This window comes from Squalius cephalus (assembly GCF_949319135.1).
Source record: "Squalius cephalus genome assembly, chromosome: 18".
Taxonomy (NCBI): Eukaryota; Metazoa; Chordata; class Actinopteri; order Cypriniformes; family Leuciscidae; genus Squalius; species Squalius cephalus.
Window position 1 is genome coordinate 12,129,112 of NC_137139.1, and position 12,264 is coordinate 12,141,375.

The following is a 12,264-nucleotide window of genomic DNA, read 5'->3' on the forward strand; positions in this document are numbered from 1 at the left end:
GTTGCAGAGACTCATACAAGACCTGTGTTCACTGAGGCTTTACTTTGACTGCAGCTGCAAATGGAAACATTTAAAATCATCCTTTTGACAGGTAGGGTGCCTTTATTAATATTAATTGGAAACAAACACTCAGAAAAAAAAAGTTACAAAAGCTGACACTGGGGCGCTACTGTTTCAAAGGGTATACCTTTGTACCTAAATGGTACGTATTAGAACCTTTAAAAAAAAAAAAAAAAAAGGGTACCGACCCAGTGACATCTTTTTTTACCTTTTTTTTTCTGGGGGTAAATAAAACTAGGAAATCATTATACTGTAACCCAGATTTTCTCTGAATCTTTTTTATTTTTATTATTAAGCAAACAATACAATACAGATAAGTACATAAAGAAAACAACAGCAAAAATCAAATATAGACAAATATAAATGTTGAAAAAGCAAGTGTTAGACAAATAAGCTTGTTGACGACAAACAAGAAAAAAATGCATAATACAAGAAGAGACAAATGAGCAAACAAATAAACAAACATATACTGTAAACAACATAAAACAGAAAGCAATATGGATGAACATACATATCTCTACACATACATACGGACAGATTGTATATCTCCCCACCCAGAATGTTTAGTATTGTAAAGTAGCGAGTGTACGATGTTATTGCTATCATTTATTATTTACTGTAAAGAAAAAACTTTTAAAAGTGACCATCAGTTGTAGTCGTAAGCCGGTGTGTGCTTTAAGCCATATATCATATATTATCCAGTCCCTTCTTGGTCTACAGACCCGTTGGCCATGTGGTCCTGTCATGACCTTGAGGGAAAAAAAAGAATAGAAAGGAGGAAGACAGGAAATGAAATCATATCGCAAATCAAATCATAGCATCAGTTAAAGGTAATTCAAAGTAATTGCGGAATACATACATACATTTACATATATGTATATATATATATATACCTACAAACATGCACACCCATACATACATATATACACACTCACACACACACACCTACATACACCTTCATATAGTTATATATACCCATGTACCTAACAGAAATATTAATAACAGTAATAATAATTAAATGTCTAGGCATATACGTACATGCCCTACACATACATAATATGCTAACTAGTAAAATGCAAAACAATACCACGAATATATCAGATGTCTTTATCCTTTACATTTCCTGATAAATTAATATATTCTCTGAATCTTTTTATATTATAGTGGCAGTCTGTGTGCAAGAGGGCAATGGAGGTAAGTTTTTTTATTTATTTTTTTATGTGGTTTCTTGTGACGATCAGCGGCTGGAGTGCCCACGTGAGCCACTGGGGGGCACTCCTCTATTTATCATTTCATCTTATAGCTTTACCTGGACTGATTATGCCTTATGTCATTCACCTGTTTCAGATTATGCTTGTTAGAGTCTCTGATTTAAGCCTTGGCTTTCCTTTGTCTCATTGTGAAGTGTTGTTAGACTGTCACGCTGCAAGTCTGTACAATTACCTTGTATCTTGTTCTAGTCTGAATATCCCTGGTTCTTGGACACCTTGCCTGTATCTAGTTTACCCATTTGCCTTGTCCCTGTTTTGTACTTCTGCTGTATTGGACTGCTTACCTGGACTCTGACCCTCTGCCTGAGTATTCGTTGTGTTATTTGGATTATCCTTCATTAAAGCCTGCTTTTGGATCTCCTCTGTCTGTGTCCTCGTGCAGTTTCATGACATTTCTGGTTTGTTTACTTTTAATGTAAAAGGGTACTATACGGTTATCCGGACCACATGTGATGACCTACCCCAACCCCGCCCCTAAACCTACCCGTCACTGGGGTTACGACTAACCAAGAGCGGTTGTGGTCACGGTCAGGTGTGGTCCGGATAACCGTATAGTACCTGTAAAAGTTTAATCTACTTTTAACTTTTAATGACTATTGCATTTAACTTTAATTTTTAAGTTATACATTACAAAGTGTTATGTTAATTTTATGTTTATAAATACACTCTAACCTAAGGATTATTCATCCGCTAGACAGGTAGGGTTCAGGGTTAGTAGAATGAGTTGACACGTAGGGTTGTCCCTATTCTCTTAAAGGGGCATTCCACCCATTTGAACATTGTTTTTTTATTTAAAGTGGGTCATATATGTAGTCGAAATGTAAAATAAATTTTGAATTTGGTGCCTTCGTGACCGAGGAAAGACAAAAAATAACTTCAGGACGCATTTGTATGAAAGACAACAACTCCCACAATGCACCACATTGCACAGCTCCGCAAGCCACTCCCACTAATCCAGAAAGCGCATATCTGCCTATAAGAGAAATCACTCTTCCGTCTACAAGGCTAGCTACCACCAGAGCTTGAAATTCATTTCACATTCACACAAAATGTCTAGTTAGTTGGCGAACTCATTAGTGCACTACTCCTCGTTTGTATTTCTTTCGAAAAGGTGAATTATTACATGGTACCTGGATGTTCAGTCAGAACATATGCGGTGCGAAACTAGGATAGTTCTCAACACAAACGTCCGTGTCCTCGTCTGATTCAGAGATTTCGTCCAGGAGAAATTGTCATCGTGCCGCAGACGGACTCTATCTCTGTGTTCGTAGCGGTTCGTAGTTGCATAGTGAGATCACCGGCGCCACCAGTCCGCCCTAACTCGAGCCAGTCCGGGCTCCTCGTCCGCGGCAGGCAGGTCTTCTGCTTCTGCTGCTCTTCGCTATAATGCGGCTTGTAAAGGTAGCCACAAACACCTGATTCAAGCATCAGGCTTCCGAAATCCTCTTCTTCTATATCATATTGAGCACTCTCCTCCGCTATTGTCATTACTTTACATCTGTCTCCACAGCGCCTGTTAGCTTAGCTTCAAACAAGATGGAGGATATTGCTTTCAGTTTCAGAGAGTAAAGTCCCACCCACTGATCTGTAATAGGTCTGTAGTGTGAGCGGGTCCCGCCCCCTGGGAAAGATGAGGAACTAGTGCTTGTAGTCTCAACAGAAATCCCCCCCTCTTACACTTCCTCCTACAATGACGCAAAATGACGATTTTTGCGTCATTGTAGGAGGAAGTGTAAGAGGTAAATAACAGATCTCTCCCGTCTCAGGGGAAAATGAGAGAGTGTTGCACGACCATTCAATAGTATGACTGGGTTTCTAACAATGCAAAGCTTAATGCAAATGGGTGGAGTGTCCCTTTAATGAATGATGGGTGTGTTTTGGGCGTAACGAGCAATAAATCAATCTCAACTCCCATTCCCTTTAAAAGCCAGTTGTGCTCGCACCATGGCAGATTCGCTATTTACATGGCGGAATTTTCTAACAGAAAAACTGATCGCTTCTCTAGCGAGGAAACGGATCTGCTCGTGCGCAAGGTTAAAGCACGCTACGGGACAAGCCGGATGTACACAATTATAATATTTTACATTGTAATTCTTTTATTGTTAATATTTGTCTAGTTTGTGCACTGCTGCGTGTCCCTGTGAGTGTACGCGTGTTGTGCCTATAGGCTCATATTACTAATGCGGCCTTTAAACAACAAAACATACTAATACTCCACCATAGACTTTAGACAAGGTTTTTGTTGGTCATGCCACAGTCTATTTCAGTTGCCTCAAAATAGCAATTCACCAACAATGCGCCCGAACACACCTCGTTTTCAGACCAGCAGCTCATGGGCGCACAAATGGGTGAAAGTCATTTGCTATTTAAGCAACGTGGTGCAGGACGTGAAAATGATAACTGCGTCAGGCTGAAACTAGCAAAAAACACTTGCGTCACGCCTGGCGCTGCATTGCACCCAGTTGTATGATAGGGCCCTTATTATCATTAGTCTACTTTTGCTGGTGTTTTGTGGCAAGCTTTATGCATGCACTTGAGCACGAAATAGGCTATATTCCTCCATGATGCCCCCATATTTAAGCAGCCTAATTAAATTAAAATAAACGTGTGATTAGTCGACTAATTAATTGATTAACTCAAATGATTGACTACTAGTCGATTAGAAAAATCTTTAGTCGAGGGCAACTCTAATCAATACTTAGTTGGCACAGTAATTAGTATCCAGCTCTTCTACATTAAATTAGTTGAGTTAACATAATTAGTTGATAAACTAATAAAATAAAGATTCAATTAAGATGCTAACCATATATTTCCATAAAGCATTGCTTGTTCCCTTTCACCACCATACAAAGGACTGTTTTTAAGGTGACAATCCATAATAAATATGGATATTGCCAGTTGTTTTACTCCCTGACCGAGGGGACCCTCGGGACGGATGCATTGGCACACAGCTGGCCCTGGGGCTTCCGCAAGTATGCGTTTCCCCCAGTGTGCCTTCTCGCACAGACACTGTGCAAAGTCAGGGAGGAAGAGGAGCAGGTCTTGCTAGTTGCCCCTTATTAGCCCAACCGGATCTGGTTCCCGAACTGATGCTCCTCTCGACAGCCCCTCCCTGGCCAATTCCTCTCAGGGAAGACCTCCTCTCTCAGAGACGGGGCACCGTATTGCACCCATGTCCAGACCTCTGAAAACTCCATGTCTGGTCCCCGGACGGGACGTGGAGGTTCTAGGTGATCTACCACAAGTTCTCATAGACACCATCACTTCTGCGAGAGCACCCTCTACGAGGCATGCTTACGCCCTGAAGTGGAACCTGTTCCTTGAGTGGTGTTCTTCTCACCGCGAAGACCCCCGAAGATGTTCGATCGGTACTGTGCTTTCCTTCCTGCAAGATGGGTTGGAGCGAGGGCTGTCTCCCTCCACCCTCAAAGTGTATGTTGCCTCTTTTGCCGCACATTACGATGCAGTTGACAGGAGATCTGTGGGGAAGCATGACCTGATCATCAGGTTCCTGAGGGGCGCGAGGAGACTGAATCTGCCTCACCCCCCTTTGCAGAGACCTCCCTTTGAGCCATTGTGGGCAGCAGAGTTAAAAGTCCTGTCTATAAAAACAGTTCTCCTGCTTGCTTTGGCCTCTTTCAAGAGGGTAGGGGACCTGCACACATTTTCGGTCAATGAATCGTGCCTGGAATTCGGGCCGGCCAACTCTCACGTCATCCTGAGACCTTGGCCTGGATATGTGCCCAAGGTTCCTACCACTCCCTTTTGAGACCAGGTGGTGAACCTGCAAGTGCTGCCCCCAGAGGAGGCAGACCCAGCCCTGGCTTTTATCTGTCCCGTCCACACTCTGTGCCTGTACGTACGTGGACAGAACGCAGAGCCTCAGGACCTCAGACCAGCTCTTCGTCTGTTATGGAGGCCAGCAGAAGGGAAAGGCTGTCTCCAAGCAGAGGTTGGCCCACTGGATAGTGGATGCCATCGTCTTGGTGTATCAATCCCAAGACGCACCATGTCAATATATTCATAAAGAAATAACAATAGCTGTCATATTCATAGCTATGAATGATCAGAAGTTTATATTTCTCAGCAAATAATCCATTAATCCACATTCTGACTGCAGAAATGGATGATCTGAAAGCATTAGCTTAGCTTGTCTACGTTTTCCATAATGTGACAAATCAACCGTTTGGTTGAGCATGTTTTTGAAAAGTTATTAAAAAAATACTAAAGTTGTTTCATGGCACCAAGTAACATAATTTTGTTAAAACTTAAAAACTTACAGTGTAATATTTCAAAAAAATATGCTTACCTTGCAAAATTTCTCCAAGAACAGTTCACATGGCAGGAGTGATTTATTTGTTTCTGACATCCATGTTAAAAGAAGTGTTGTGACAAGTGCTCTTGATTGACACTGTGACATCTAGTGGTTTTTATTGGCATAACATACCTCAACCAGGTGGTAGAGATGACTCTATCAGCTTGAGTTAAGTTAGGTAGTCCTCTCAATAAAATTTAGTGACTCAAAATGTGCTCAACCATTTGGTCGAGCAGGCAGTAAAGGGCCTCACACTATAGCTAAATTTCAACTTGCTCAGTCAGCTTGCTTCTGGTTCTCAAAAAAAAAAAAAAAAAGCTTGTTATCCATTGTTGTATCTTCATGGATCTACATACTGTAGTTCAAAGATAATTCAACCTTCATCGAATTTTATTTAATCAATTAATTCTACAACAATTCTGAGTTAGACTGTAATGCAACTGAAAAAGAAAACACTAAATGATTAACCAATCAGGCTTCAGTATTTCGGAGAAAACTGACACAATGCTCGTTCCCGTTACCAGAATGTTTCTTGGTATTTTAATTGAAATCATAAGCAAACCCAGCATAAATATAATTTTATAAATCTTTAAATTATTGTTAAAATTATAAAATAATTATAAACTTTTTTTTATATATATAATTGTAAGAGAGTACATTATTACTAATTCTACCCCTGTGATTCTTAGTTGACACATCAAAACCACAAATCAGCAAAGATCAGTGGTTTGAGCCCTTCTACACTGGGGAGAAAATCCAGCTTGGTTGTAATATGCCTGGTGATGGTTGGAAGTATGACTGGTATAAAGCCTCAGAAACCTTGATCACAGATCCAACCTTCACTATCAACTCAGCATCTCTCTCTGACACTGGTGTCTATCACTGCAAAGCAAAGAGAGGAGACTTCTCAGTGGATAGTGAGACTCTACAAGTGCGAGTTGAAGGTGAGTCCATAATGTACCTCTTTATAGTCATTTCTATTGTGGAATATAACTGATGAAATTCAGACCAATACCTTAACAGAAATTGTTCTATCTATTGTTTAAGGGCACTTCACTTGTTTGAGTGTCACTGTTATACTTGCATCATAAATATTGAGCATATTTTCAATATTCAAATGACTTCAGGAAAGATGTCAATAAAACAACAATAAATCTAATAATTGCACTTAGTGTTATAGGTACGTGCCACCTAATATGGCCTAATAGTCCTAGGAAAGCAACTATCTGTCATTTTACATTGCAGTCATTTAAACGTAAGTACAGTATTTATTATAGCTGTGTGTCATAATACAGTAGTGAAATATGGTAGCCTACTGTTGTGTATTGGGGAAAAGGTAGAGGAATTACTATTATCAAAATACATTTTCGACCCTTCTTTAGCAAGCGAAACATTTTATGACCATATATTTTGTCATATATTTTACATGTTATAAATGTAAATATATTTCACACTTAACATCATCTATTTTTGTTATATTTCAGAATATATATAAAAATGATAAATATAAGTGAACAACAATGCAAATATATTTCAATGTATTTGGAAAATATGCCACATATATTTTTGACACTTTAAAATATATTTCAATATATTATTTTCTGTATGGTACAATAGTAATCATATGCAACTCAAAGCATTTATTGCTTGAAGAGAGTTCATTATTAATAATTCTACCTCTGTGATTCTTAGATAACACACCAAAACCAGACATCAGGAAAGATCAGTGGTTTGAGCCCTTCTACACTGGGGAGAAAATCCAGCTTGGTTGTAATATTCCTGGTGATGGATGGAAGTATGACTGGTATAAAGACTCAAAACACTTGATCACAGATCCAACCTTCACTATCAACTCAGCATCTCCCTCTAACACTGGTGTCTATCACTGCACAGCAAAGAGAGGAGACTTCTCAGTGAATAGTGAGACTCTACAAGTGCGAGTTGAAGGTGAGTCCATAATGTACCTCTTTATAGTCATTTCTATTGTGGAATATAACTGATGAAATTCAGACCAATACCTTAATAGAAATGACATGGTATCAAGAGAGTTAAATAAGTATTTTAGACTAAACAATTTTATAACCAAGAAACTGGGCTTCTGGCTTTAAGTATAATTTTCATTCACTTTTCCACGTCAATTGTTCATTACTGTTGTTGTTTTTTATTTTTTCCTGTGCAGAGCGGCCTCAACCAGAACTGTCAATAGAGTCTGAATGGAAAACATTTTACCCAAATGAAAAAGTGACTCTGAAGTGTTCAATCAATTCTAATGAATGGGGCTATGAATGGTTTAAAGATGGACATCAGCTTTCAGGTAACAGGGAAATTTCCTTTCCTGGAAACACACTCTCAATCCGCTCAGCAAAAGCGAGTCACTCAGGACAGTATACCTGCAGAGGAAAACATCGTGCGAGAACGTTAGTGACTACAAGAACAACAGGAGCTTTGCGACTTAATATTTATGGTAAAACTACTTAAGATATTCTGTGATTAATAGATATTAATGAAATTGACAGGCACCCACAAGAGTTCAATGAAGAAGCTTTATTTTATGCTGATTTTCATTTGCATTGGCTTGTATCAGTGTTCATGTCAGCATATGCAGTGTCCTGTCTACTCTTCTTGACAGTGGCCAGACACTATTAGAAGTTTGAGTCAGTTCATTTAGTCTTGGATTATACATAATAGTAACCATTTGCAACTCAAAGCAGTTATTGCTTGAAGAGAGTTCATTATTACTAATTCTACCCCTGTGATTCTTAGATAACACACCAAAACCAGACATCAGCAAAGATCAGTGGTTTGAGCCCTTCTACACTGGGGAGAAAATCCAGCTTGGTTGTAATATGCCTGGTGATGGATGGAAGTATGACTGGTATAAAGACTCAAAACGCTTGATCACAGATCCAACCTTCACTATCAACTCAGCATCTCCCTCTAACACTGGTGTCTATCACTGCAAAGCAAAGAGAGGAGACTTCCCAGTGGATAGTGAGACTCTACAAGTGCGAGTTGAAGGTTAGTCCATAATGTACCTCTTTATAGTCATTTCTATTGTGGAATATTTTTTCCATTGTTCATTCATTGAGTTCAATGCCTCAGTAAAGTTCCCAGGAAATTAATGAACTGATTAAATTCAGACCTATAACTTGAACACAATGTAAGTCGCTTTGGAAGCATCTGCCAAATATGTTAAAGAAATGACATGGAATCAAGAGAGTTAAATAAGTATTTTAGACTAAACAATTTTATAACCAAGAAACTGGGCTTCTGGCTATAAGTATAATTTTCATTCACTTTTCCACATCAGTTGTTCATTACTGTTGTTGTTGTTTATTTTTTCCTGTGCAGAGCGGCCTCAACCAGAACTGTCAATAGAGTCTGAATGGAAAACATTTTACCCAAATGAAAAAGTGACTCTGAAGTGTTCAATCAATTCTAATGAATGGGGCTATGAATGGTTTAAAGATGGACATCAGCTTTCAGGTAACAGGGAAATTTCCTTTCCTGGAAACACACTCTCAATCCGCTCAGCAAAAGCGAGTCACTCAGGACAGTATACCTGCAGAGGAAAACATCGTGCGAGAACGTTAGTGACTACAAGAACAACAGGAGCTTTGGGACTTCATATTTATGGTAAAACTACTTATGATATTCTATGATTAATAGATATTAACGCAATTGACATGCACCCAAAAGAGTTTAACGAAGAAGCTGTTTATATTTTAAGCTGTTTTTCATTTGCATTGGCTTGTATCAGTGTTCATGTCAGCATATGCAGTTTCCTGTCTACTCTTCTTGACAGTGGCCAGACACTATTATCAGTATGAGTCAGTTCGTTTAGTCTTGGATTATAAATAATAGTAATCATATGCAACTCAAAGCATTTATTGCTTGAAGAGAGTTCATTATTACTAATTCTACCCCTGTGATTCTTAGATAACACACCAAAACCAGACATCAGCAAAGATCAGTGGTTTGAGCCCTTCTACACTGGGGAGAAAATCCAGCTTGGTTGTAATATGCCTGGTGATGGATGGAAGTATGACTGGTATAAAGACTCAGAAACCTTGATCACAGATCCAGCGTATATTATCCACTCAGCATCTCCCTCTAACACTGGTGTCTATAACTGCAAAGCAAAGAGAGAAGACTTCTCAGTGGATAGTGAGACTCTACAAGTGCAAGTTCAAGGTACGTCCATAATTTACCCCTTAATAGTCATTTCTATTGTGGAATATTCTTCTCATTGTTCATTCATTGAGTTTACAATGCCTCAGTAAAGTTCCCAGGAAATTAATGAACTGATTAAATTCAGACCTATAACTTGAACACAATGTAAGTCGCTTTAATAATAATAATAATAATAATAATAATACATTTATTTTATATAGCGCCTTTAAAAGTTGCTTTCTCAAAGCGCTTTACAGGCAAACATAACAACAGAGAAACTACACACTTTAAATACAAAAATAAACACAAAAAATGAAAATCAAGTAAAAGCAATCCTAAAATAAAATGTTTTAAGAAGAGATTTAAAAGTCGCTAATGTATTTGCTTCCCTGATGTCGGCCGGGAGAGAATTTCCAAATCTTTGGAGCATAGACAGAAAATGCTCGATCACCCCTCGAACGAAGCCATGTCTTGGGAACAAACAAGAGACCACTCTGAGAGGAACGCAGATTACGACGTGGTGTGTAAGGCATTAATAAATCAGTCAAGTACTGAGGAGCCAGATTATGCAGAGATTTGTATGCCAACATAAGGATTTTAAAATCAATACGGTACCTGACAGGTAGCCAGTGCAGAGATTTCAAAACAGGGGTTATATGATCCCTAGCCCTGACTCCAGACAATGCTCTAGCAGCCGAATTTTGTAGATATTGCAGTTTGTCAATTGATGATTTAGATACCCCAGCTAGATGACCATTACAGTAGTCAATACGTGAAAAGACAAATGAGTTTATCAACTTCTCAGCAACTGAGAAGGACAACATAGGACGTAAACGTGCTATATTTCTGAGGTGATGAAAGGATGTCTTAACCGTATTCTGCACAAAAGGCTCAAATGACAGTGTGGCATCAAATATGACACCAAGATTTTTTAATTTGCTCTGAAACTCCAAGGCAGGGGTGCCCAATCCTGCTCCTGTCGATCGACTGTCCTGCACAGTTCATCTCCAACCCTAATCAAACACACCTGAAGCAACCAATTAAGGTCTTCAGGATCACTTGAAAATTAAAGGCAGGTGTGTTTGATTAGGGTTGGAGATGAACTGTGCAGGACAGTCGATCGACACGAGCAGGATTGGGCACCCCTGCTCCAAGGCAACACCATCAACAGACAGAGTAGGAGACCCAACCTTTCGCAGTTGATGAGGAGATCCAAGGAGCATAACTTCTGTTTTTGAGCTATTTAAAGACAGAAAATTATTGGACATCCAAATCTTGATCTCAGCAATACAGTTCGAAAGATGCACAACGTCCACTTGCTGACCCGGTCTTGAATGGATATAAATCTGTGTATCATCAGCGTAAAAATGATAGTTTAGGTCGAGAGATCTAAATAATTGACCAAGTGGATAGATATACATACTAAAAAGTAAGGGACCCAATACTGACCCCTGTGGAACACCAGTATGAACAGAACCAACTTTGGACATATAGTCACCCATAAAAAAAAATTGCTTGCGGTCAGTGAAATAGGACAGTGAAAGAGAACAGTCTCTGACAAACCAAATACATGTTCGAGGCGATTGAGTAACAGTGCATGGTCAATAGTGTCGAAGACTGAACTAAGATCCAAGAGAATGAGAAGGGACATGGAGCCAGAGTCGGAGGCAATTAGTAAGTCGCATTAGTGACTTTCACCAACGCAGTCTCAGTGCTGTGTAATTTTCGAAACTCAGATTGATGAGGCTCAAATAGTTTATTTTCAATTAAGTGTCTGTTTAATTGGGCCGCAACCACACCCTCCAAGATTTTAGCCAGGAATGAGAGATTTGAGATTGGGTGATAATTTGACAGAATTTTCACATCAGAGTTTTGCTTTTTTTAAATGGGAGTGACCGCAGCAGATTTAAGTGCTGCTGGCACCTCCCCAAATGACAAAGAGTAATTTATTATAGCAAGAACTGAGGGACATAAAGGACCAAAGCAGGATTTAAACAGGCTACTAGGCATGGGATCAAGTATGCAAGTGGTAGCTTTCATACGAGAAACCTGCTTGCAGAGCATCTCAAGTTGTAATAAAGTAAATTTAGAGAAAGGAGTGCCAGAGAAACTTAGAGTATTAGCTGAGAGGTCAGCAGACCGCAAAATATGTATATTTGTGCGAATATTGTAAATTTTTTCACTGAAAGATTTGAGAAACTCCTACACAGGGTGGCCGCGGGTCCTTAAAAAGTCTTAAAATGTCTTAAATAATGTTTTCCTAATAAAAGGCCTTAAAAAGTATTAAAATGCCTTCAATTCAGATTCAATAGGTCTTAAATATTTCTGGTCACGTTACCGCTAAAATTTCTCCAGTCTGACGGACCTAATGTCCGTCGAATAACCAGTGAAGCATCGAATCGCGAGAATGATTCAGATTTTATTACATAAGCAGTAGAGGTGTAA

At 39.1% G+C, this 12,264-nt stretch overlaps 1 protein-coding gene across 1 annotated transcript in view; it reads left to right on the forward strand.

The window, feature by feature from the left end:
* LOC307145436 (cell adhesion molecule CEACAM5-like) overlaps positions 1-12,264 on the forward strand; it is a 30,069-nt gene continuing 17,805 nt past the window's right edge. The window contains exons 1-8 of the mRNA XM_079848573.1: positions 1-91; positions 1,225-1,254; positions 6,336-6,590; positions 7,339-7,593; positions 7,826-8,110; positions 8,410-8,664; positions 8,998-9,282; positions 9,586-9,840. Coding sequence (XP_079704699.1) covers positions 61-91; positions 1,225-1,254; positions 6,336-6,590; positions 7,339-7,593; positions 7,826-8,110; positions 8,410-8,664; positions 8,998-9,282; positions 9,586-9,840 — 1,651 coding nt within the window. The 5' untranslated portion in view covers positions 1-60. The remainder of the gene's footprint in view (positions 92-1,224; positions 1,255-6,335; positions 6,591-7,338; positions 7,594-7,825; positions 8,111-8,409; positions 8,665-8,997; positions 9,283-9,585; positions 9,841-12,264) is intronic.